This window comes from Protobothrops mucrosquamatus, unplaced genomic scaffold, assembly GCF_001527695.2.
Source record: "Protobothrops mucrosquamatus isolate PMUCROS unplaced genomic scaffold, P.Mucros_1.0 scaffold1364, whole genome shotgun sequence".
Taxonomy (NCBI): Eukaryota; Metazoa; Chordata; class Lepidosauria; order Squamata; family Viperidae; genus Protobothrops; species Protobothrops mucrosquamatus.
The window spans coordinates 225,738-247,516 of NW_015387555.1; the positions used below are offsets into that span (position 1 = coordinate 225,738).

The following is a 21,779-nucleotide window of genomic DNA, read 5'->3' on the forward strand; positions in this document are numbered from 1 at the left end:
TAGTGCAAAAGAAACCAATGGAATGCTGACGTACAGCTTGTTGCATTGAGTATCTATCATCTATCATCTATCCTTTATCATCTAAGCTTTAGCTTGCAAAATATAAAAATAATTGTATTCACTCTGATTAAAAGCACCTGCCAACATCCTAGAAACCATAATATCCTGGTCGTCCTCAACTTAACAACCAGAATTGAACCCAAAATTTCTCTTGCTAAGTGAGAAATTTGTTACATGAGTTTTGCCGCATTTTACAACCTTTGTTGCCACATTTGTTAAGTGAATCATTACAATGGTTAAGTTAGTAACATGGTTGTTAATTGACTTTGCTTGTCAGAAGGTCGCAAAAGGGGATCACATGACCCCAGGACACTGCAACCCTCATAAATATGAGTCAGTTGCCAAGCATCCAAATTTTGATCATATGATTATGCGGTCATAAGTGTGAGAAATTGTCATAAGTCACTTTTTTCAGTGTCCTAACTTCAAACGGTCACTAAATGAACTGTTGTAAGTCGAGGACTACCTGTAATTCTATAAATTAATCTGATGATAAATTAGCTAAAGCCAGCAAAGAACAAAAAAAAACCAACAACAACAACCAAGAAAATCCTTGGCAAATGGCAGCACCTGGCTGACCTTGACTAGGATTAGAAGCTAAACAGGATTGAGCCAGGTTAGTATTTGGATCGGATACCTTAAAGGATAACCAGCACCGTAAGCTAAACAGGGAAGCCAAAAAATAACCTGGAAGAAGACAATAAAAAGCAACTTTTATTCTATTGTCAAGAAAGGTCTTGGACAGGTCCATGAAATCACCAGAAGTTAAGTTTGTGTTGAAAAATAAATTTGTAGTCACCCTTGATCATATGTGAATTATCCAATCATATCTATTTGATGTAGGTTATGAATCCAATTCAGAAAAAAATGTGGGTTTGTGAATACTCAAGCATGCCTTAAACCAGAGGTCCCCAACCTCTTGGGCACCAGGGACCAGTTCCGTGAAGAAAGGTTTTTCCACGGACCAGAGAGTATGATTTTGTGTGCTGCCTACATCCTACAGATAAGACTTTGCTTGTTTGTGCGGACCGGTTGCTGGCATGCTGTGGCCCGGTACCGGTCCACGGATCAGGGGTTGGGGACCTCTGCCTTAAATCACTGAATTGGTTCAAAAGCATCCAATTCAATTTCAAATGTCAAATTGATTCTAAAATTAGAATTGATAATTTCATTTAAAGGGATAATTCAATCAGATCTCTTTGCACTGGATTTTCAAATTAAATATTTTTACTGCTTGTGTGTGTGTGTGTGTGTGTGTGTGCAGTAAAAAATATTTAATTTAAAAATCACAGTGTGTGTGTGTTTTTAAGTGATCTTCTCTTTCAGCACTGTTTCCCAACCAAAACTTCTAATTCCTTTTACACAGCACAACTCATGTTACCTATAGAGCAAAAGGCAATTTAAAAATCCCGAGGAGAAGCCAGTTATAAAGTTTATTTGTCGCATGTCTGATTAATGTGTTTGGGAATAAGTCTCATTGTACTCAGAGGAATAAATCTGTGAACAAACCTGTACGAGAGTGTGCTGTTAATAAATTGTATACTAGGAACAATGCTGAACTGCTACACAGGGATGTTACAAGAACAAATAAATTGGAGAATTGCAAAGCATTCTGCAAATGAGAACTACAGATAAACATTTTCATCACATGCCCAGGAGAAATGGGATAACAGGGAAAAAATGTTTCACATTGTAGTATGGCATTTGATCCACCTCAAGGAAACCGTTCTGTTCTTCTCTGACTCCTATAGGGAAAACTAGTTTAATTTGTGAATGAAGGTTTGATCTTTGGAATGTTTCTCTTTCATTGAAGCAAGATATTTAGCAACTCTTAAACTCCCTTTGATGTCAAAGCTTTTTTTCTTGTAAAGTTGGTGATACTTCCTAACAACATTTCCTAGTAACTACTTGTGGGAAGCATGTTTGGAGATGCAGAAGCCAAAGGTTACCTGATCCAGAGAAAATCCATGCTTGAATGGAGCATCACATATTTACAAGCACACTCAGCACTCATTTTTTCCAGTGACCAGGAAAATAATCAGGATAATGATCTATGACAGTGGTGGCGAACCTCTGGCATGGGTGCCAGAGGCGGCATTCAAAGCCCTCTCTGTGGGCACACGTGCCGTTGCCCCAGCCTTGCCTCCCCCCATGACCCCCTCACCAGCAGCCCTCCTAGAGAAGAGTCGACCCCGAGCGTGGCCCACGCGGAGCAGTGCAGCCAAGGACATGGCAGCCAGGCAGCATAGACAAGACTGCCCTCATGTCCCATCGTGCACAGTTGATGCTGCCGGGCGTGGGCAGAGGGCATGACTGCCATGGCGCTCCTGGGTGATTTGCGGTGGGCCCTGGAGGTGGTGAGTGGCCCTGCGGGCAGGCAGGGTGGAGATGGAGTGGGGGCGGGGCCAGTTTTTGGGCACTCGGTCTCTAAAAGGTTCGCCATCACTGATCTATGAGACATACAGTCCATCTGGAAGTGTGATTTTATCAATAAAAAGTGATAAAGTACAACATCATGCAGGATACCAAAGGTTTGATATATGTTGGAAGGAATCAAATATGGCTGATGAATAAAAAGAAATACCCTAAATGAGGATCTAAAGTTCCATGTTGAGGACTTGTCCCCAAGCAACTGGATCCCACAAACCTCCTTCTAAATTTTAATAAGATACCATGACAAGACTGATAAAAAAGCCAGAGTCCAACACTTCAGATTAAAAAGTAGAAAAGAGGGTCTAGGTATATGTGATGGTGTGTCAATGTGTTAGTTTGAGCATTTCTTAATTCTGCAGTTTACTATCCTGTTTGTTATTGTTTTCTGCTATTCCTTTTGGCACCTTTTTCATATTGGGAAATCTTTTGGAATCAAGATGGTAAAAGACACCTTTGGGTAGCTATTTGATTACAGATTTAGATTTTTAGATTAGTAATCTCTGCTTAAATTAGTCAGGAAAACTGTTGATCAGCAGAGCATACTGCTAAATAGTTGTACCGGAACTGAAAAATATATTAAAGGACCAAGTGTATTGAAGCTTTGAGTGAGTAAACATTTGCAATTATTGTACCACATATTGTTGTATTCTGTGATTATTGTCACCATGGAGGACAAAAGTCCTGGAAGGACTTTTTCTTCCTCATAATATTATACTAAAACTGAAGCAAGATTAAAATGCCATGACACTGTGGAAATGAAGCCATTTGGGTTTGCTATTATGCTGCTGGTATTTCTGTGGTGTGCTAAAGGAAAAAGCAGTTGTGATTGTCATTGCATTGAAAATTCTTGTTTGGACAGTATTACCCCAATCTGGTTAATTATAGTTGCATAATTATATTGCCGCATAACTGAGGTGTGCATTCAGCTACATATCCGAATTCAGACCTAAATGAGGATGTAGTCTAGGGATATGGAACCTGATTGCTTTTATATGTTTCAGGTGTCAGCTTCCATTAGTGACAGTCATCTTGGGTAAATGGAAAGATTGTGGAAGCTGTCAAATGAAGCTCTTTTTTTTTGCTAGCATTTTGAAAAGTTTGTTATGGTGGAGCAATGGGTCATATTCCCCTTCTTCTACTTATCTTTCTGTGTTGAAGCAAAAGTTTGTAAAGACTTTCAGTGCTCACCATATTCTGAAGCCTGTGTCTTGACCACATTCTTACCACATTCACTCAAAGCTTATTTTCAGATATTTCTGAAAATAAGTGGTTATAGAATGGGTTAGTATGCACATTCCTGGAAGGTACACAATTCCACTTGCCAAATGGCCAAAGAAGATTTAACCTTTGAAGCTTCTTCTTAAGTGAGTTGCATATTCTAATATGTAACAATATCACCGCTCATAGCTAGCACAACCACCTTGATTTAAAAGAAAAAGAGTATAATTTACTATCGGATTGGGGCCATTATATCAACATCAATCATCCTCTGGCTTTAATTGCCTCAAGCCTATTTTACATTTCCTGATGCTTCAAAAGGTGGAAGTGCTTTCATAACAATTATTGATATAAATAGAAATGGGCCTGGAAGAATGGTATATTTGTAATGGGTCACTGAGCCTGCCTAATATGCCTTATTGCTAGATATGCTACATTAACTGTCTCCATGTTTGCCTTGATCTTTGACACTACAAGCATTCCAGAAAAACTGAAACTTTTAATTAGAGACCTGTGCAGCTTTGCCTGTTACTAGTGTAATCATTAAATTGATTTTTCCAGTCCATCATGTAATTGTTCCAGCGAAGGAATCCTGCTTTCCACTTTTGTTCTGCTTCATCAATATTTTCTGTAAAACATGAAATGGGTGGCATTAATCTAAATTTAAATCTCTTTGTACATTAATTGAAAAATAATCCTGATTACCAATGCTGTTTTCCCCTAAATACACCACACACCATTTTGCCCTCCTTTTTGTCACCTGATTTATTGCAAATTCAAAGGGCAAAGTTTTAACTCTGGATTATAACATAATCAGTTAAAATGAAGAATTATTCTTCTGGCCCAATATGCCACATCATTTGCATTTTCAACTTTCACACCCACAAATGACATTTAACAAGGAGCTTACAATTTACTATTTGATGGCTGAGGTCCAGATGCAGACTTCCAGTTAAAGGATGCCATAAATTTTCATAAATTTATTTTCTTGGCATAATCAATTATCCATATTACCAATTGAGGAAGAGTATTTAAAATATAGCAACATGATTTTGGATATTATAATAGATCAACAAAATAAGAAAGATTTATATATCCAGCTGTTCAGAATGAGAAAGGATACACTAAGAAATTGCTAGAACTCGACACATACCGCTTTCGTTTTTAATTTTTAATCTACTAAATTGATAGATATGTTAATAACAAGGAAGGAGAAATTGTCCAATGATTTTTCAAGGTGACATCATCACATAAGTGACATGTTTATTTAATTGTATGACATAAGGACATGGCATGTCCTTTGTGAAATGGCTTTATATTTTACAGGTCTTCATTTATTCTCACCTTATGCTTCCTTAAGGACATATCATACCCTTACATCCTGGACATAAACTATTTCAACTCCTCCCCTCAGAATGCCACTATAGGGCATTGCATGCCAAAACATTAGATGGAGAGACAGGTTTTTCCCTCATGCCATCACTCTACTGAATACTTAATTATCATAGTACTGTCTTACGTCTAAGAATATCTATAACCATGTAGTATGGCTGTATTACTATTATCCTTCTCATTATTTTCTATTACCTTCTCCTATTGGTATCTAATGATTATATTAATTTGTTGTTTGTGTGTACACTGAGAGCTTATGCACTAGAGATAAATCCCTTGTGTGTCCAATCACACGTGGCCAATAAACCTATTCTGTTCTGTTCTGTTCTGTTCTATTCCACTCCACTCTACTCCACTCCACTCCACTCCACTCCACTCTGAAAGCAAAATATCTCCTTAATGTTAATAATAGCATCATTGTTTAAAAAAGGGTCAAGTTGAAGGACTGTTCTCATGTGATTTCCCTTGAAATTTATTGAAAGAATAATTCTTCCAATTTAGACAGGACATTCACACATATCTTGGGCAACGTGGTAATTAAATAATGCAAGAGCAAATCCCCAATTTTAATGGAACTATAACTAGGGATATTTTCTATAAGCTACAATCTGAAACAAGTAGTACTAGGGTGTCATCGTGCTCTTGACAGAATAAATGGCCTAAACATGAGATGTCACTTTCCACTGAGATTTTTTAAATAAATAAATAGGAGGAACAAGAATTCTACTGAATCCACCTTGTACATGACTACTAATCTCAAGGTGCCCTTGAACTATTTTTAGTATTCTATCTCAGTCATTGGTTCATACAATTTTATTAAACTATATTGCTTTGCAAAGCAGCTTTAAAGGGATTTAAAGCTTTACACAGTGCTTGTACAAATGTGATTTTAGAAATAATGGTCAAATTTAGATCTAATTATACTAAAGGTACACCAAATAAAATCACTGGAACTTAAGAAACCTTACCTAACATGAATCCTCATTCTTTTCAGCGTGTCTAATTATAACTAAATGCATTCATCATGTTATACTCTTTTGTGCTGCTGCTATTTTTGTATTACTGTTGCAATCTTTATATGAGCATAGTTGCTTGCATTGCTTTTTTCATACTACTGTATCATATTCACTGAGTTTGAGCAACAATGACTTGCTATATGCTAGTGGAAGCACTATCCAGATTATAGCATTAAAAGATATTCCTCCTTGCATGCAAAAAAAATTCAAGCATATAAAATAGGATTGGTGGGGGAGGTAGAAGTGGGGAACCTATCTGAAATTAATGGAGATTTATTTTAGTGAATATTATCTTTTTAGAATAAATGCTGTATTTGATTTTACAAAAATAATTATTTACCCACAAAGTCTTAAAATTGAAATTAAAATGTAGTAGTAGCAAGATGAACTTGAATTAACCAATTTACTGAATACAAATATATTTAGCAGCAAAATTACCTGTCATCTCCAGAACCTTAGGAAAAAGGATGTTCCAGAATCTACACGTCTGAGCACGCAATTTTGTTTGAATCTTTGCAGCATTTGTGCTTAATGCTAAGTAGTTTTGTTCAGCGGTTGTGAAGATTGGCCATCTTATCCCATTAATCTGACTTCCATTGGGTGTTCTGTAAGATTAAAGAAAAGTATTAGAGTCCTCATGGGAAATTAGCTGGGCATATCAGCCATAAAAAAAATCCTGTTGATCATTCCAAAACTTGGAAAGTTTGCATAATTCTATACATAAATAACAACATTCCTGGTGCCCTGGTGGTGCAATGGTGCAATATTGCAGGTTAACTCTGCCCATAGTCTGGAGTTCAATCCTGACAGGGCTCCAGGTTGCCTTAGCCTTCCATCCTTCTGAGGTCAGAAACATGAGGACCCAAATGGTTTGGGGCAATATGCTTTGTAAAGCACTATGGGATAGTATATAGCTGTGGTAGTGAACCTATGGCACGCGTGCCACAGATGGCATGCAGAGCCATCCCTGTGGGCATTTGTGCCATTGTCCCAGAGGAGGCGGGACCAAGCTGCTCTCCATGTATGGGTGGATCTGGGCTGGATGGTGGAGGCAGCTGCCAGTATGAGTCCAGGTGTGCCTGCAGAGCGATTTTGCGCCCCCCCCCCATGGCCGATCCGGGTGGCAGAGGCCTTTTCCAGGCCTCCAGAGCCCGGATCAGGCCACTGGGGCACTGCAAAATTGCCCCGCAGTCATGGATCTGAGCTTCACAGGCTTGGAAAAGGCCTCTGTCGCCTGGAACAGCTGTGGGGGAGGGTGCAAAATCACTCTGCAGCCATAGATCTGGACAGAAGAGGCCTTTTCCAAGTGGCAGCAGCAAGGCAATCCATGCAGCGGGTGGGGGGAAAACAGCGGTGATGGCAGCACAATCTATGCGGCGGGTGGGGTGGGGGAAATGGCAGCAATGGCAGCACAATCCATATGGTGGGTGGGTGGGAAGTGGTGGCGATGGCAGGGCGATCTGTGCAGTGGGTGGGGCACAATATGGGAGGTGGCAAACAGCTGTGTCATGCCAAAACTGGCCGTTGGCTGCCTCGTGCCCATTGTTGCTGCCATGAGGCCACGGAACAAGCCAGGCAGATGTAAGAAACCAGGTCATGGATCTGCAAGGGTTGGGCCAGAGCAGCAGGAAAAGGGTGTTCTGCAAGGGTTATGGCGGGGCAGTGGAAGAATGGTTCTCTGAGAGTGTTGGGTCGGACGCACATGGGGCTGCTGCCTTGCTTGCCGTGCTTTGCCAGGGCTGGGCTGGACTGGACTGGGTGCAGAGCCTCCATGCCGCTTCTTTCCCTGCAGACATTGGGAATGCCCACCCTTCGTCCCGGGACAGCTGCTGCAGTCACACGCTCTCTAGCCAGTTGGGCATGTCGAGCTCAGGCCTTGGGAAGATGGAGGCTGGAGGGGAGTGAGAGCCATGGCTGCCCAGCTCCTCCAGCTGAGGATGCATGCGGGGAGAGGCGCCGCCCAGCTTGGTAAGCCGCGGTCTGCTGGCAGGAGGAGGATGGAGGAGGAGGGATGGCCGGGGGTTAGCGCAGCACTGCCCACAGGGAGAATCTGACCAGTCCCAACCTGGAGGGGGGGAGAGGCTGTGGGAGCCCGAAGGGAGGTATCCCAGCATGCCTGACTGGCCAGCGATGGGCTAGAAAGTGCAGGACAGTGGCAGGTGCCCCAGGATGAGCAGTAGGCGGGGTGGGCGCTCACGATGTCCACGGGGGAAGAAGGTGCAAGGAGGCTCCACGCCCAGTCCAGCCCAGCCCCAACATGGCATGGAAAACGAGGCAGAAAACCCATGTGCATCCCCATGTGTGAGTGCACCCCCCTTGCCAGGCAAGTGGAGCCACGACATTTGTGGCAGAAGAGCACAGGCAGGCAGCAGAAGGCACGAGGAGCCCTGATCCCAGCATAGCCCCTCCTCACTCTCCTCCTCCCCCCCTCAAAAGAGCTGCAGGGCTCAGGAGCCTCCCCCATGCCCCCCCAACCCCCCAGGGAAGAAAACCATCACAAGACACTCTTCTGTTTTAACTTTTTTTCCTTGTTGCTTTTTGGAGTTTTCATACTGCTTTCGTGAGACAGCAGCATTTGGGAGCACATATAGCTGCCCTGTTCCCCCCAAGCCATCAGCTGAGCAAGATGCCCTCCTGCCCACTGCCACACCCACCAGAGGCCCCCTGGATCTCCCCCAACCCTGCCTGGCCCCCACAGGCATCCCTCCCCAGGAGCAACATCGAGCTGGCCATGCCCACCTTGGCCATGCCCACCTGTCTGCCATGCCCACCATAGCCAAGCCCACCCAGCGGGCCATGCCCACCTGGTAGGACACACCTACCTGGCAGGCCATGCCCTCCTGGCACCCGGCAATACAGAAGTGGGTTTTGGGTTGCAGTTTGGGCACTCGGTCTCTAAAAGGTTCGCCACCACTGGTATATAGTATTACTAACACAAATAGTAATAGCAAGAATGACAATATGCATTTGGAATGGATTGGATTTTTCTTGATGCATTATATATCATTAAGTAATCAAGTTATAAATTATGAAGATAAGTCCAAATTTTCAAGGGTAAAGAGAAATGTCTTGGATAACAATAACAAAAACAAATCCATTAAATGCTTAATGAGATTGCTAATGTCTCATTTGCATATGTGAATGACATTGCATTGTTTTGTTTCCTTTTAGGCAGAAATTTCTGTAACTATGTGCAGTGATGTAGGTAAAATGAATAATAAATATACTGATTAAAGTATGTTTTTTTTTTTAAAAAAAAGTTTCATAATGGAAGAAAGCATCTTTTACCTGTTGAAAGTAGATAAAGTGGGGAAAATGTCTCAGAAGTATTGCTATAAGCAAAATTCCCTACTGGAATTTTATTAATGCAAGTTTATACATTAAAGATCACTTACTATGCCTTGCCATTTACAATAGCATGATGGAATAAATCTGTGTGGATATGAATTGTGAGAGAAAAATTGACATGAAGAATGTTACGAAGAACAGTTACAGAAAGTGGGTATGTCTAGTCTAATGAAAAGAAGGACTAGGGAAGACATGACAGCAGTGTTCCAATATTTAAGAGGTTCCTACAAAGACAAGGGAGTCAAACTATTTTTCCAAAGCACCAAAAGGCAAGATGAGAAACAATGGATGGAAACTAACCAAGGAGAGAAGCAATCAATTAATGGAACAACTTGCCTTCAGAAATTGTGGCTTTCAAAAAGAGACAGCCATTTATCTGAAATGTTATAGGGTCTCCTACTTGAGCAGAGGGTTGGACTAGTTTATTTAGGAAGAGATAGTGGAGAAAAGGAAAGGGGCAGGATCATAGAAACAGAATAACAGAGTTGGAAGGGACCTTGGAAGTCTTCATTCTGATTTAATCACTGACCCTTTAATCCAATACAGATTGTTGAGGTTGAATTGCATACATTCTTTGAAGCTTCAAGCAGAATTTCAGGCAGATACCAGCGGTTATATATATGAGATTTACTGCATTTTAAGCATGCAGTTCACCATTGTTTTATGGTAATTCCACTTCTTGCCTTGACATATGCAATATGTTTTGATTTCTCCTGCAGGGTCTAAATCTTCACAGAATGTGCACAGATAGACTTTTCATAACAGAAGGATTGGCAATGTAATCTAGTTAACATCTATAGGTAGTATAAGGGGTTGCTCCCATGACCTTGTTTTTCCCCTAATAATGAACACTTTTCATAGTGGAAACACTTTACATACCTGAAGAACCATTTCATTCCAACAACAATGTCCTACCCATTTGTTTTAGCAGAAGGGGATGCTGCGGACCCTGTCAATCAAGGAACTCTCCCTGGTAGGGTCCTTTTCTGCCATTGTTCCTGCCCTTTGGAACATTGTGTCCCTCAAGGTGAAATCACTCCTCCAATCTTCCTAAAGAGTGTCAAAACCTATTTATTTACTTATAAATTTATAGGCTGCCCATCGTACCTCAAGGTAACTCTAGTTTTGTCTATTGGCCTGGACCCCCAATGTGGGCAATCCACACTGGCAGTGATTAGTGGACTGGGAAGAAAAGACCATCCTCTCACCCCACTGTATTTCTAAGTTATTTAATTTCGACTAATTTTATATTTGCTGTTTTAATGTTATAATGTTTGTATTTTTCTTTTACAATAGTGGTAAGCCATCCAGAGTCACCAAACTGTGAGATGAAAGATATATAAATTTAATAAATAAGTAATAGCAACAACAGTAAAATGTGCGTCTGAAATGCATACGCCAGGATCAATCCTGGACATCTCCAGTTAGGAAAGAATTAGTAGAATACATATCAATGGTGATAGAGACATAGAAGAGATACTTCTAGTTCAGTTGTGTATAAATAAAACAAATGAGGAAAATTAAAATTCCATTTTATAATTTGACATCTATTTTTCAGGAGGAAACTTTGCAAAAAGCTGGTGCGTAATCAAATCACAAAATAAAGGCCTAAAAAACATCAACAAAAGCTTCCCTTAATGTGGCTTGCAGAACTTTATGAATGCTATCTAATGACGTTCAGAGAGGGCAATGTAATAAAAAGGCTTGAATGTGCAGAATTGAACTTAGTAATTTGGTATTCTTCTCCATGGTATCGAGCCAGGAAAGCTGGCAAAGAAAAACTACCTCTTTCTGAGGACAGGAAAGGTTTAAGACTGTTTACCTACCTAAAAGGAAAAGATAAAGATTGGACATTTGAAGAAAATTTGGAGAATTGTAAATGTTTACTTCAGAGATTTTTCTCCCCCTCATCTTGAAAAGGCAGAGTTGTTAATGAATGCTACATTTACTTGCTGGAAGGCCTTGATAAAAAGGGATTGGATTTGAAGTCCATGTTCAGCTGAAGAAAAGAAACCCATTCAGGAGGTAAATTGTTTGATTTATACAAGGGCTGGATTATCATACTATTATTTCAAAAGAACAAAGATGCTATAACTACATGGTGTGACACTAGTAAATACCCAGTGATGCTGTTTGTTTTACAAAAGACACCCGTTGTTTTTGTTACAGCCACAGTAGGACACCTGTAACAACTCTCCACAGCAAGTATTCAGATATAACAGTGGAAAGAACTATCTAATTCTACATATGGTTTCATTTAACATTTTTGCTGAATTTTAAACATAGGCTAGGGATGGAAAATATACCTCATATAAATTTTGTCTGCCTCAGAGCTTATTCTCACCAATGTTCCATGTTTGGATGAACTTCCCCTATGAAAACCTTACCTGCCAGTATTATCTGTGCAGCTGTGATGTTGATGAGGCCTCCATTATGTCCTGCAAAAATGGCACAGTATAATTTTGAAGGGAGCTGTGAAAAGAGCTACTGGAAGCATCACAAAGGGTTTCTTTCCAATGCACCCTTGGAAGCCTCTGAAAAGCTTTTATGACTGCTGGAGAAGGCTAAGAAGAGGCTTAAAGTGATGTGAATGACCTTGAAGCCTTCAGAGCACAAAATGCCTCCTAGTCAAAGCCTCTTCTCACAGCCTATTGAATATCATATTTTATTCTACTTGGCTGAGACTGTACAAGAAACAAACAAAAAGGCCACAATATGCAGCTAGTGATGTGTTTTATGGACAATTGATGCATTGGAATCTTCCTGTGTAGTGCACAGAAGCAGGGAATACTTCGCTAATCTCAGAAATAGAAAAATGTTGTATCATGCTCAAGCTAGGAGTGGGGGAACATTTCAGAGAATGCACTCTTGTTCTCGAAACTGATCTATCTACTAGTTGGCCTCTAGTGCAATTCAAGATGCTCGTTACCAACTTTAAATCTCTGTATGCCTCAGGGACGGTTATCTCCAAGACCACTTACTGTGAAATAAATATCTCTATCTTATAAGATCAGGACAGATAACCTGCTGATGGTCCTGTTCCGTATGGAGTCAGGCCTTCATAAAAGAGGCTCCCTTCCTATGAAATAGCTTGTTCTCATTTACACAAAGTCAGGGCTTTTTTTCTCATAGAACGCCCAGAACGGAGTTCCGGCACCTTTTTTGGATGGAACCTTGTAGGGTAGGCAAGGCGGGTTGTATGACCTGTGTGAGTTCCGGCACCTTTTTTTTTTTTTTTTAAGAAAAAAAGCCCTGCATAAAGTACCCTCAACCTGATGAGTTGCTGCAGAAAGATGAAATTTGGGTCTAGGAAAGGGAGCATTTTGGGGGTGTTAAGGTTGGGTATGTTGTAACAGGGTTATTTTTAATCTTTATGTTGTTGTCTGCTCAGATCCAGATGGAGTGGAGTGGCATAGAAATCTTAGCAATAATAATTTAAAAATTATGTATTAGATAGAAAAACAACAAAACAATTAGGAAGACATGTCAGAAAAAAAGTGACTTGAGACTTCTATTAAAGCTGGGGATTTTAAAAAAACATGGCTCTGAAAAAATAGGGTTTCATTTCTTTGCATTCCACTCTTGTTCTGATAGTGATTAAGAGTGCAACCTCTGTCCTTTTCCTCTTAAGATGATCAACTTTTTCAGATAAATACTAAGCAGATAAAATATAGTCTTCTCCATGTAGTACTCACTAATTTGGTGAATGAATGACTGACTGAGTATGGAGGAGGCTCATAAATCTAGTATTAATCCACTAAAAACAATTGTCTGCTTACAGTTGCTCTCTTTGTTGAAAAGGAATTATGAAGAGTGCAACTGAGTCCCAAGCATGAAATGAATAGGATGGTTCAAGCTCCTTTGTCCCAGTCTTTCTTACAACATTATTTTTCCTCACAAAGATTTCTCTAGAGACAGTCTCTTTTGTGTAGTTCAAGACTGAAAAATAAATTGAAGCCTGGGGAAGAAGTCTCTGAATAATTAATCTTAGAAACATCAATCTTAGAAACAAAATGGTAATACAATAGACGTATGCACAATATTCCAAATTCAAACTCAAAACAACTGTATTTCAAACAGAAGGAAGGAAGGAAGGAAGGAAGGAAGGAAGGAAGGAAGGAAGGAAGGAAGGAAGGAAGGAAGGAAGGAAGGAAGGAAGGAAGGAAGGAAGGAAGGAAGGAAGGAAGGAAGATAACTTTAAGGATGGATATCATAGGCATAATAGTATATTAGTATATAATCTTGTGTTATGAAGTCTCACAAGCATTTACCTTCCATATACAATTTGATTTTCAATTTGAATTTTATAAAGCTTTATTTTGAGGCACAAATAATCTCAAATCACATCTCAGTGTAATATTTATAGAAATTGCATTGTTGAGGTCAGAAGCTGTTCAAACAGACTTAATACTAAAACATATATTCACATTTACAGTGCTTCTTGTCCATGAAAGTATGCTTTCAATCAGCAGGTAAGTATCTTGTTCTTTTAACAGAAAACATTTTAATGAAATTAATCTGAAAATGTTTTACAATGCAATGGATATAAGAGGATCTTGAAAAGTTGCATCTTTCTCTCTGTCTTTCCCTCTCCATATATACATAGTTATATATATATATAAATGTTTCGCAGTTGCGACTTGAGCCTGCTTAATGCCCCTAGTTGGGGGGTTGCATGGTAAAAGATATTGTAAAAAGTAAAACTGCAGTATAGCAGTTAAAAATGTCAAGGTGTTCTCAATCAGACTGGTCTTTCTGAAAAACTTCCTGTATATACTCCCTTGACTCTGCTGGCAAAGAGGGGAGGAGAACCTGTGGCTTGGTGGTTAAATCACTGCCTAGTATGTAAACTGCCCAGGTTTGAATCCCATAAAGGGTATGGCTAACTGATGAAAGCAGAACAAGCTAGAAAGGGCCATCTTAGTCTCCCGATTTAATTCTTTAACTCTTTGTCAGAAAAAGCAATTTGGATTTAAAATGTTTCGCAGTTGTGACTTGAGCCTGCTTAATGCCCCTAGTTGGGGGGCTGCATGGTAAAAGATATTGTAAAAAGTAAAACTGCAGTATAGCAGTTAAAAATGTCAAGGTGTTCTCAATCAGACTGGTCTGTCTGAAAAACTTCCTATACATACATACATACATACATACATACATACATACATACATACATATATATATATATATATATATATATATATAGTCTTTTAAAATGCTAAAAATGCTAATCCTGGGCATTATGTTAACAAATAAAAGAAAAAACGAACACCAGGATAAAATAAACCAGCCTGTTTAATATAAACAAGTCTGTGGTTAAAAAAGTCCTAAGCTTTCGTCCGGCCAAAAACTGTCGGCGTCATCAGAGTTAGAATAGCAGGAGATCAGGAAGGCAGCTCATATAACCTCCTGCCTCTGCGCCCGGCTCCTTGAGTGCGTCATCGGCCCGTTGATTGTGTTAATCCCTATCGCGCAGAGTTGTTCCGCCTCAGGCAAACTGTCTTTGACTCCACTGGTTGTTTTACAGTCCTCAAGTGCTCTTTTGGAGCGTGTACAAGCACTTGGAGGGCGGCTGTCAATTCATCCCTGCGCCCAGAACTATTTAACTCATTTTTCGCATCTGTCTTTACACAAAGGGAAAAACAGATCAACCTATCAAAAATAGTGCCATAAAAAAACAGAATAGAAACACAAATTAAGATAGGCAAGAAAATAGTAAGTGAGCACCTGTCCAGCCTAGACGAGTTCAAATCACCAGGCCAGATGGATTACACCCCAAGGTTCTCAAGGAACTGGCAGATGTGATTTCAGAACCACTGAACTATATTTTCAAAAATCCTGGAGCACTGGGGAACTACCAGAGAACTGGAAAAGAGCTGATGTAGTTCCCATCTTCAAAAAAGGGGAAAAAAAGGATCCAGGAAATTACAGACCTATCAGCCTGACCTCAATACCTGGGAAGATTCTGGAAAAGATAATCAAACAACGAATCAGCGAACACCTACAGGCAAAGTCATTACTAAAAGCCAACACGAGTTTGTCAAAAACAGATCATGCCAGACAAATCTTATTGCATTCTTTGACCAAGTGACAAAATTAGTGGACCAGAGGAATGCTGTGGATATAATTTACTTGGACTTCAGTAAGGCATTTGACAAAGTAGATCACAACCTACTATTTGATAAGATAGAAAAATGTGGGTTAGACAGCATCACCACCAGATGGATCCGTAGCTGGCTGACCGGCCGTACTCAGCATGTGGTCCTCAATGGAACCACATCTACATGGAGGGAAGTGTGTAGTGGGTTGCCCCAGGGCTCTGTTCTGGGCCCAGTGCTCTTCAACATCTTCATCAACTATTTGGATGAGAGGATAGATGGGGAACTCATCAAATTTGCAGATGACACCAAACTGGCAGGAATAGCCAACACTCCAGAAGACAGGCTTAGGATACTGGAGGATCTGGACAGACTTGAACACTGGGCACTATCTAACAAAATGAAATTCAATGGTGAAAAGAGTAAGGTTCTACATTTAGGCAAGAAAAAACAAATATACAGTTATAGTATAGAGGGTACCTTGCTCAATAGTAGTAACTGTGAGAGGGATCTCGGAGTCCTAGTGGACAATCATTTAAATATGAGCCAGCAGTGTGCTGCAGCTGCCAAAAAAGCCAACACAGTGCTAGGCTGCATTAACAGAGGGATAGAATCAAGATCACACGAAGTATTAATACCACTCTACAATGCCTTGGTAAAGCCACACTTGGAATACTGCATCCAGTTTTGGTCACCACGATGTAAAAAAGATGTTGAGACTCTAGAAAGAGTACAGAGAAGAGCAACAAAGATGATTAGGGGACTGGAGGCTAAAGCATATAAGGAACGGTTGCTGGAATTGGGTATGTCTAGTTTAATGAAGAGAAGGACGAGGGGGGACATCATAGCAGTGTTCCAATATCTCAGGGGCTGCCACAAAGAAGAGGGAGTAAAGCTATTCTCCAAGGTGCCTGAAGGCAGGATGAGAAGCAACGGGTGGAAACTGATCAAGGAGAGAAGCAGCTTAGAACTAAGGAGAAACTTCCTGACAGTTAGAACAATTAACCAGTGGAACAACCTGCCTTCAGAAGCGGTGAATGCTCCAACACTGGAAGTTTTTAAGAAGAAACTGGACAGCCATTTGTCTGAAATGGTATAGGGTTACTGCCTGAGCAGGGCGCTGGACTTGATGACCTCCAAGGTCCCTTCCAACAACAACATCATCATCATCATCATCATCATCATCATCATCATCATCATCATCATCATCATCATCATCATCATCATCATCATTATTATTATTATTATTATTATTATTATTATTATTATTATTATTATTATTATTATTATTATTACGAATGAAAGCACATATACATGGCCCATGATAATATTGAAGGATCCAATCTAGGTCTGTCACTGAGACCAGAGGTTTTGTCTTCCAAGCTTTTGGACTATTGCTGGAACCCTAGGGAACTTCTCTCTACCAGAATGTGTGCTTTGGACTATTCTATGCACAGAATTTATGTACTGCCTGGTTGTGTGTGGCTTTTTATTTGTTGATTGGGGTGTTAATTGGCAGCTATTAAGTCATTGGCTGTTGTTTCCTTGTGCTGCCAAGTCCTCTGCTCCTAAGTATCTGATAAGCTGGTGGCAAATCAGCACTCCTTTGACTGACAAGGGGCCCATTTTCCAGGCTTCAATCATTTCTCTGGCTATCTTTGTACCTGCTCAGCCAACAATCTTAGTGGCTGTGAAACTGAATGTATGTCTTCATTCATTGCAATGTGAAGCTATGTTTAATGTACGCCCCTAATCCTGGAGGTGAAATATAGAAAAACCCTACATGAAGTCCCTGTGATATATGTGCCATAGAAATCATAGCCCATATTCTTTTCAATTGCCAATTTTACAAGAACACTCACTACAATTTGATGACACCCCTTTTATTTAAAATTCCTGACACATATTTTATCTGTCCTATCTATTAAATAATAGGGATAAATTTATTTCTCTGTTACTAAATTTATTATGCATAAGCTTTACCCACAAATGTTTGTTAATAGTTCTTGTTATAGGAGAGTTTTATGTTGTTAATTTTATTGATTATGGGTTTTTTGTTTTGTTGGGGGGATTGGTCAATGAGCAAAATAATATGTTATCTATCTGTTACCTGTATCTATCATTTAAAAGAAAGGGTATTTTTTTTAATGTTTAACATATTTGAGTCTATTTAGAAAATTATATTATCTTTCTGGTGTCATGCATAAAAGTAGAACACTTGTCTATTTATAGATCAGATACCTGCACAGATACATATCTTTTACTATACAATCTTGAAGATCCTTAAGTGATTTTTTCTTTGATTTCTCATAGAAACTATGATTTTTTTGATACAGTAGAGAAACCTAACTTCAATGCTTTTGAAAAGTTCTAGCTGCTGTCATGTCTTAGCTGTATTTATAGTTATCCCATCTCTCAACCCACTGCAATTGATTGATTCCAGCAGGCATCAGTAACCATTGCTTTTGATTCTGGTGCTGGTAGTAACACCCAGGGGCCCAGATGCAACTATTCTTTATGAACAAATTATTAAGACTGCTGAAAATAACTTTACCCAATATGTCTTTTTAAAAATATGATTTGCAGTGAGCCAAAAGTCAATATTAGCAGACAGGTCACCTTAACATATATAAGACAGTTAGAACAATTAACCAGTGGAACAACCTGCCTCCAGAAGCGGTGAATGTTCCAACACTGGAAGGTCCCTTCCAACTTTTTTTTATTATTATTATTATTATTATTATTATTATTATTATTATTATTATTATTGTTGTTGTTGTTGTTGTTGTTGTTGTTGTTGTTGTTGTTGTTGTTTGTTGTTGTTGTTGTTGTTGTTGTTGTTATTATTATTATTATTATTATTATTATTATTATTATTATTATTATTATTATTATTATTATTATTATTATAAACCACAGCTCTACATCTCATCCAAACTGATAAAAGTAGAATGTGTGGTTGTCCAGTAAATCAACATTAAGAATTGAGGCTTAGATTAGGTTCTCAGATTTAGGCCTCTGCTACCAATATGGTTTGTGCCAATCCAGGATCCACTTTGAGAGCGGGCAACTAAATTTCATTTTTGATGTGTGCCATTGTGCCCACAGTATAAAAATGACAATAAAGGTTATCTTATATGTTTCTGTTCCCATGACATAAGCCTCCTCACTTAAACTTATGGTTTTGTATTATAGAATAGTTTCATTTACTTTTAAATAATTGAAACTATCCTGATCTTTTGAGAGTCGAAACAAATGGAACTAAATATATAGAAGGAAGGCTCTGCCTCTAACAATTGCCTATATAATTCATGTTAAAAACAGACAAGTAAGCTGTATTTCCTATGTATCACAGTCCTTCTATTGTCTGATGGCATTTTTCTACATGAGATGATTACAATCACCAGATTTCTGATATCTACACATTGAACACAGTTTTTATGAAATAGGCTCAATAGTTATAATGCCATGACTGAGCAATTCAACCTGCTTCTATGCAGTGAAGAAGGTGTGTCATTGTAGTGAAAATTGTCCTGGAAGGGATAGAGATTCTTTCATGCTACTCTACAAGAAGTAGATAGTAGAAAGCTAGTTTTGGAGGACAGCAGCCCATAGTAATAAGATGTTCAATACTCTAGAAGATCACCTTGTCCCAACTGAAACCTACAGTATGATGTCTTTGTTCTTTTTCTTATCTGTTACTATATATGATCATGCAGACATTTTTAAAAAATAAATACCTTTAATGAAGAATTTTACCAAAAAGTCTTCATTGCAGCATGACAATATGAGAGTAATTGACTCCTAGATACAGTTCAAGGTGTTGGCTGTCATAAGTGCTACAAAAGTCTTCATGTATAGGACCTGATTGTTTGAGGAACTTCTTTCCAATGATATCCAACCATCATTTTACCAATGCCTTCCAAAACATTTCCTTGTAAATAATACTTATACCTGCTGAATGCTTGCATGATTGAGTTGTGTTTTTTTTTGGGGGGGGGGGAAGTGGGAGAAGGATTAGAAAAATCCTGTCTCTCCAGGATCTATACAGAATCTAGATTTTCATTAAGTGTGAAATAAAGATTTAAGGCAGGGGATTTTTAGTAGAGCTTAAGAATATGTCTAATTTCAATTCATGCCCACTTTAAACTCTACTCTCTACTCCCATGACAATTGTTGAAAATTGCAAGTGTGTGGTGGGCATCCACCCTAGGACTTAAGGGCAGTGGAGCTGGGAGAGAAATCTTAAAACAGAGTTGACATTTTTAGATATTGCTACAATTGTTCTCCCTAGGTCTTCAACAGAAAAGGTATGTTGATAATATACTACAAGCCCATCATTTCTAATGCACAATTAGTTCATTGGACCAGACAATGAGGTCACCATATTACTTATTATATTCTCCTATATACTGGTATAACACTCTAGAGCCAGAATAGCTCTTCCCATCTTTTCTCCAGCTATTCACGGAGACTCTGCTAAATTCTAACTATAGAACAAAGTGCTTCCAATTTTGTAGCACTGGTAGGACTTTCACTTTTAAGGGGACTTAAGAGTTGAGCCACCAACATAAAAAGATGTTTCTAGTGTTTTTTCCCCCTTAATTTATGGCTGCTGGAGTGGAAAGAGCTTGATGTGTCTAGCATTCTAATGAAAGAATACTTCACAAGATACTGACAGGAATTGGACATACTGAGCATTGGATGAATGTCTGTAATAAAGCTTCCATTCTTCTGTATCTTATTCAAGCTAAGAAGAAGTAGGCTGACATTCTCAGCATTTAGTAAAAGAGTGCTTGTCAAGGAAATGGAATAATCTAACCCCAGGGCTTTAGAAACTCTGGATGTCTGGCAGCTAGTAGTAAGTTCCCCCTTTAAGCAAAAGTTCACTAAGAGTTCTGCAGAGTATATTCATTCATCATTTTGCACACATAGAATAATAGAGCTGGGAGATCTTCTAGTTCAACCCTTGTCCAAAGGAGCAACCTTTTTTATATTTATGTTGCAACTGTATTGTAAGCCTCCCAGAATTGCTTTAGATGGTGAGGTGGGCAGCATATAAATTAAATAAATTATCAATTCCTCAAATCATCCCAGACAAACGAGAGGTTGAATATTAGTTTGAAAACTCCCAGTGATTGAGCATGTATGACTCCAGCAAACAGCCTGTTCCCCTGCTTAAAAGTGCTCACAACCAGGAAATTCCACCTTTTTCAAGCTTGTGCAAAGTTTTCACCAAGTTCCCTTGGGCATCATGAAGAATAGATCTGTACCCTGATAGTGCAGCACAGAGAGTAAGGAAGATGATTTTATTGGATACACTTTGGCCTCCTTAGACTATGCAAAAGGGGCTAAAGCATTTCTTTAAGTCCAGAATGTCCAAATAACTTTCAGAACAGCTTGGACCAGCACAACACTAATTCACTGAGCTGTAGGAAGGAAGAGAAGGACATACAGCATACAGAATTTTAACATTCTATTGTTATAGCCACTCTCAATAAAACTAATTTTAACTATCCTTTAGAGTTGATTTCATAGTCTGGTTTTATCTAGTGGGCCAATAGGCAGCCTTCACATAATGGAAGATTGCTATCAAGCACTCCTTAGTCAACTTTTCTGAAGGCTAAATATGCCCTGTTCTTTAACTGTCCTTCTTCATAGGATTTAGCTTCAGATCTCTGAATCATCTTTGCTGTTCTTCTCTACATTCTTTCCTCACCTGCCACCCATCCAGCCACGCCCACCTGGCAAAGCTAAGATGGCCGTGCCCACCCAGTCACGCCCACCTGGCTGCAGTGAGTCATCATAGACCCCATTCAATTATTGTCTTTTAGGTTATTTAGATTGTGATCAGAACAGACTTTCTCCAGTCGTTCTAACTGAAAAGAGATTCAAAGGTTGATCATATCAGATATGAAGCAGGGGGAGCTATAAACCTGTTGGAATAATTTTTTTTACATCAGTTTTCTAAGTAAAATTAGCAAACTTTACTTTAGCTACCTTTATTGGAAACAGTCTACTTGGCTGAAGATAAGATTTTGACTGAGAAGCAAATTGGATTTAATCCAGGCAATTTTAATCTCACCACTGCATAATAGTACTGGAAAAATATTTTAATTGTCTAAGAGATGTTCTATATGCTGCCTTCATTGATTTAAATTCAGGATTCAGTTTAATTCACAGAGACAGGCTTTGGATGAATCTGGTGGCTTTTTCTATT

At 39.2% G+C, this 21,779-nt stretch overlaps 1 protein-coding gene across 1 annotated transcript in view; it reads right to left on the reverse strand.

Moving 5' to 3' along the window:
- Positions 1–2,631: 2,631 nt before the first annotated feature.
- The window catches only part of BCHE (butyrylcholinesterase), a 37,419-nt gene continuing 18,271 nt past the window's right edge, over positions 2,632–21,779 (reverse strand). Inside the window, exons 3-4 of the mRNA XM_015821615.1 lie at positions 6,558–6,724; positions 2,632–4,339 (exon numbers count right to left, since the gene is read on the reverse strand). Coding sequence (XP_015677101.1) covers positions 4,215–4,339; positions 6,558–6,724 — 292 coding nt within the window. The 3' untranslated portion in view covers positions 2,632–4,214. The remainder of the gene's footprint in view (positions 4,340–6,557; positions 6,725–21,779) is intronic.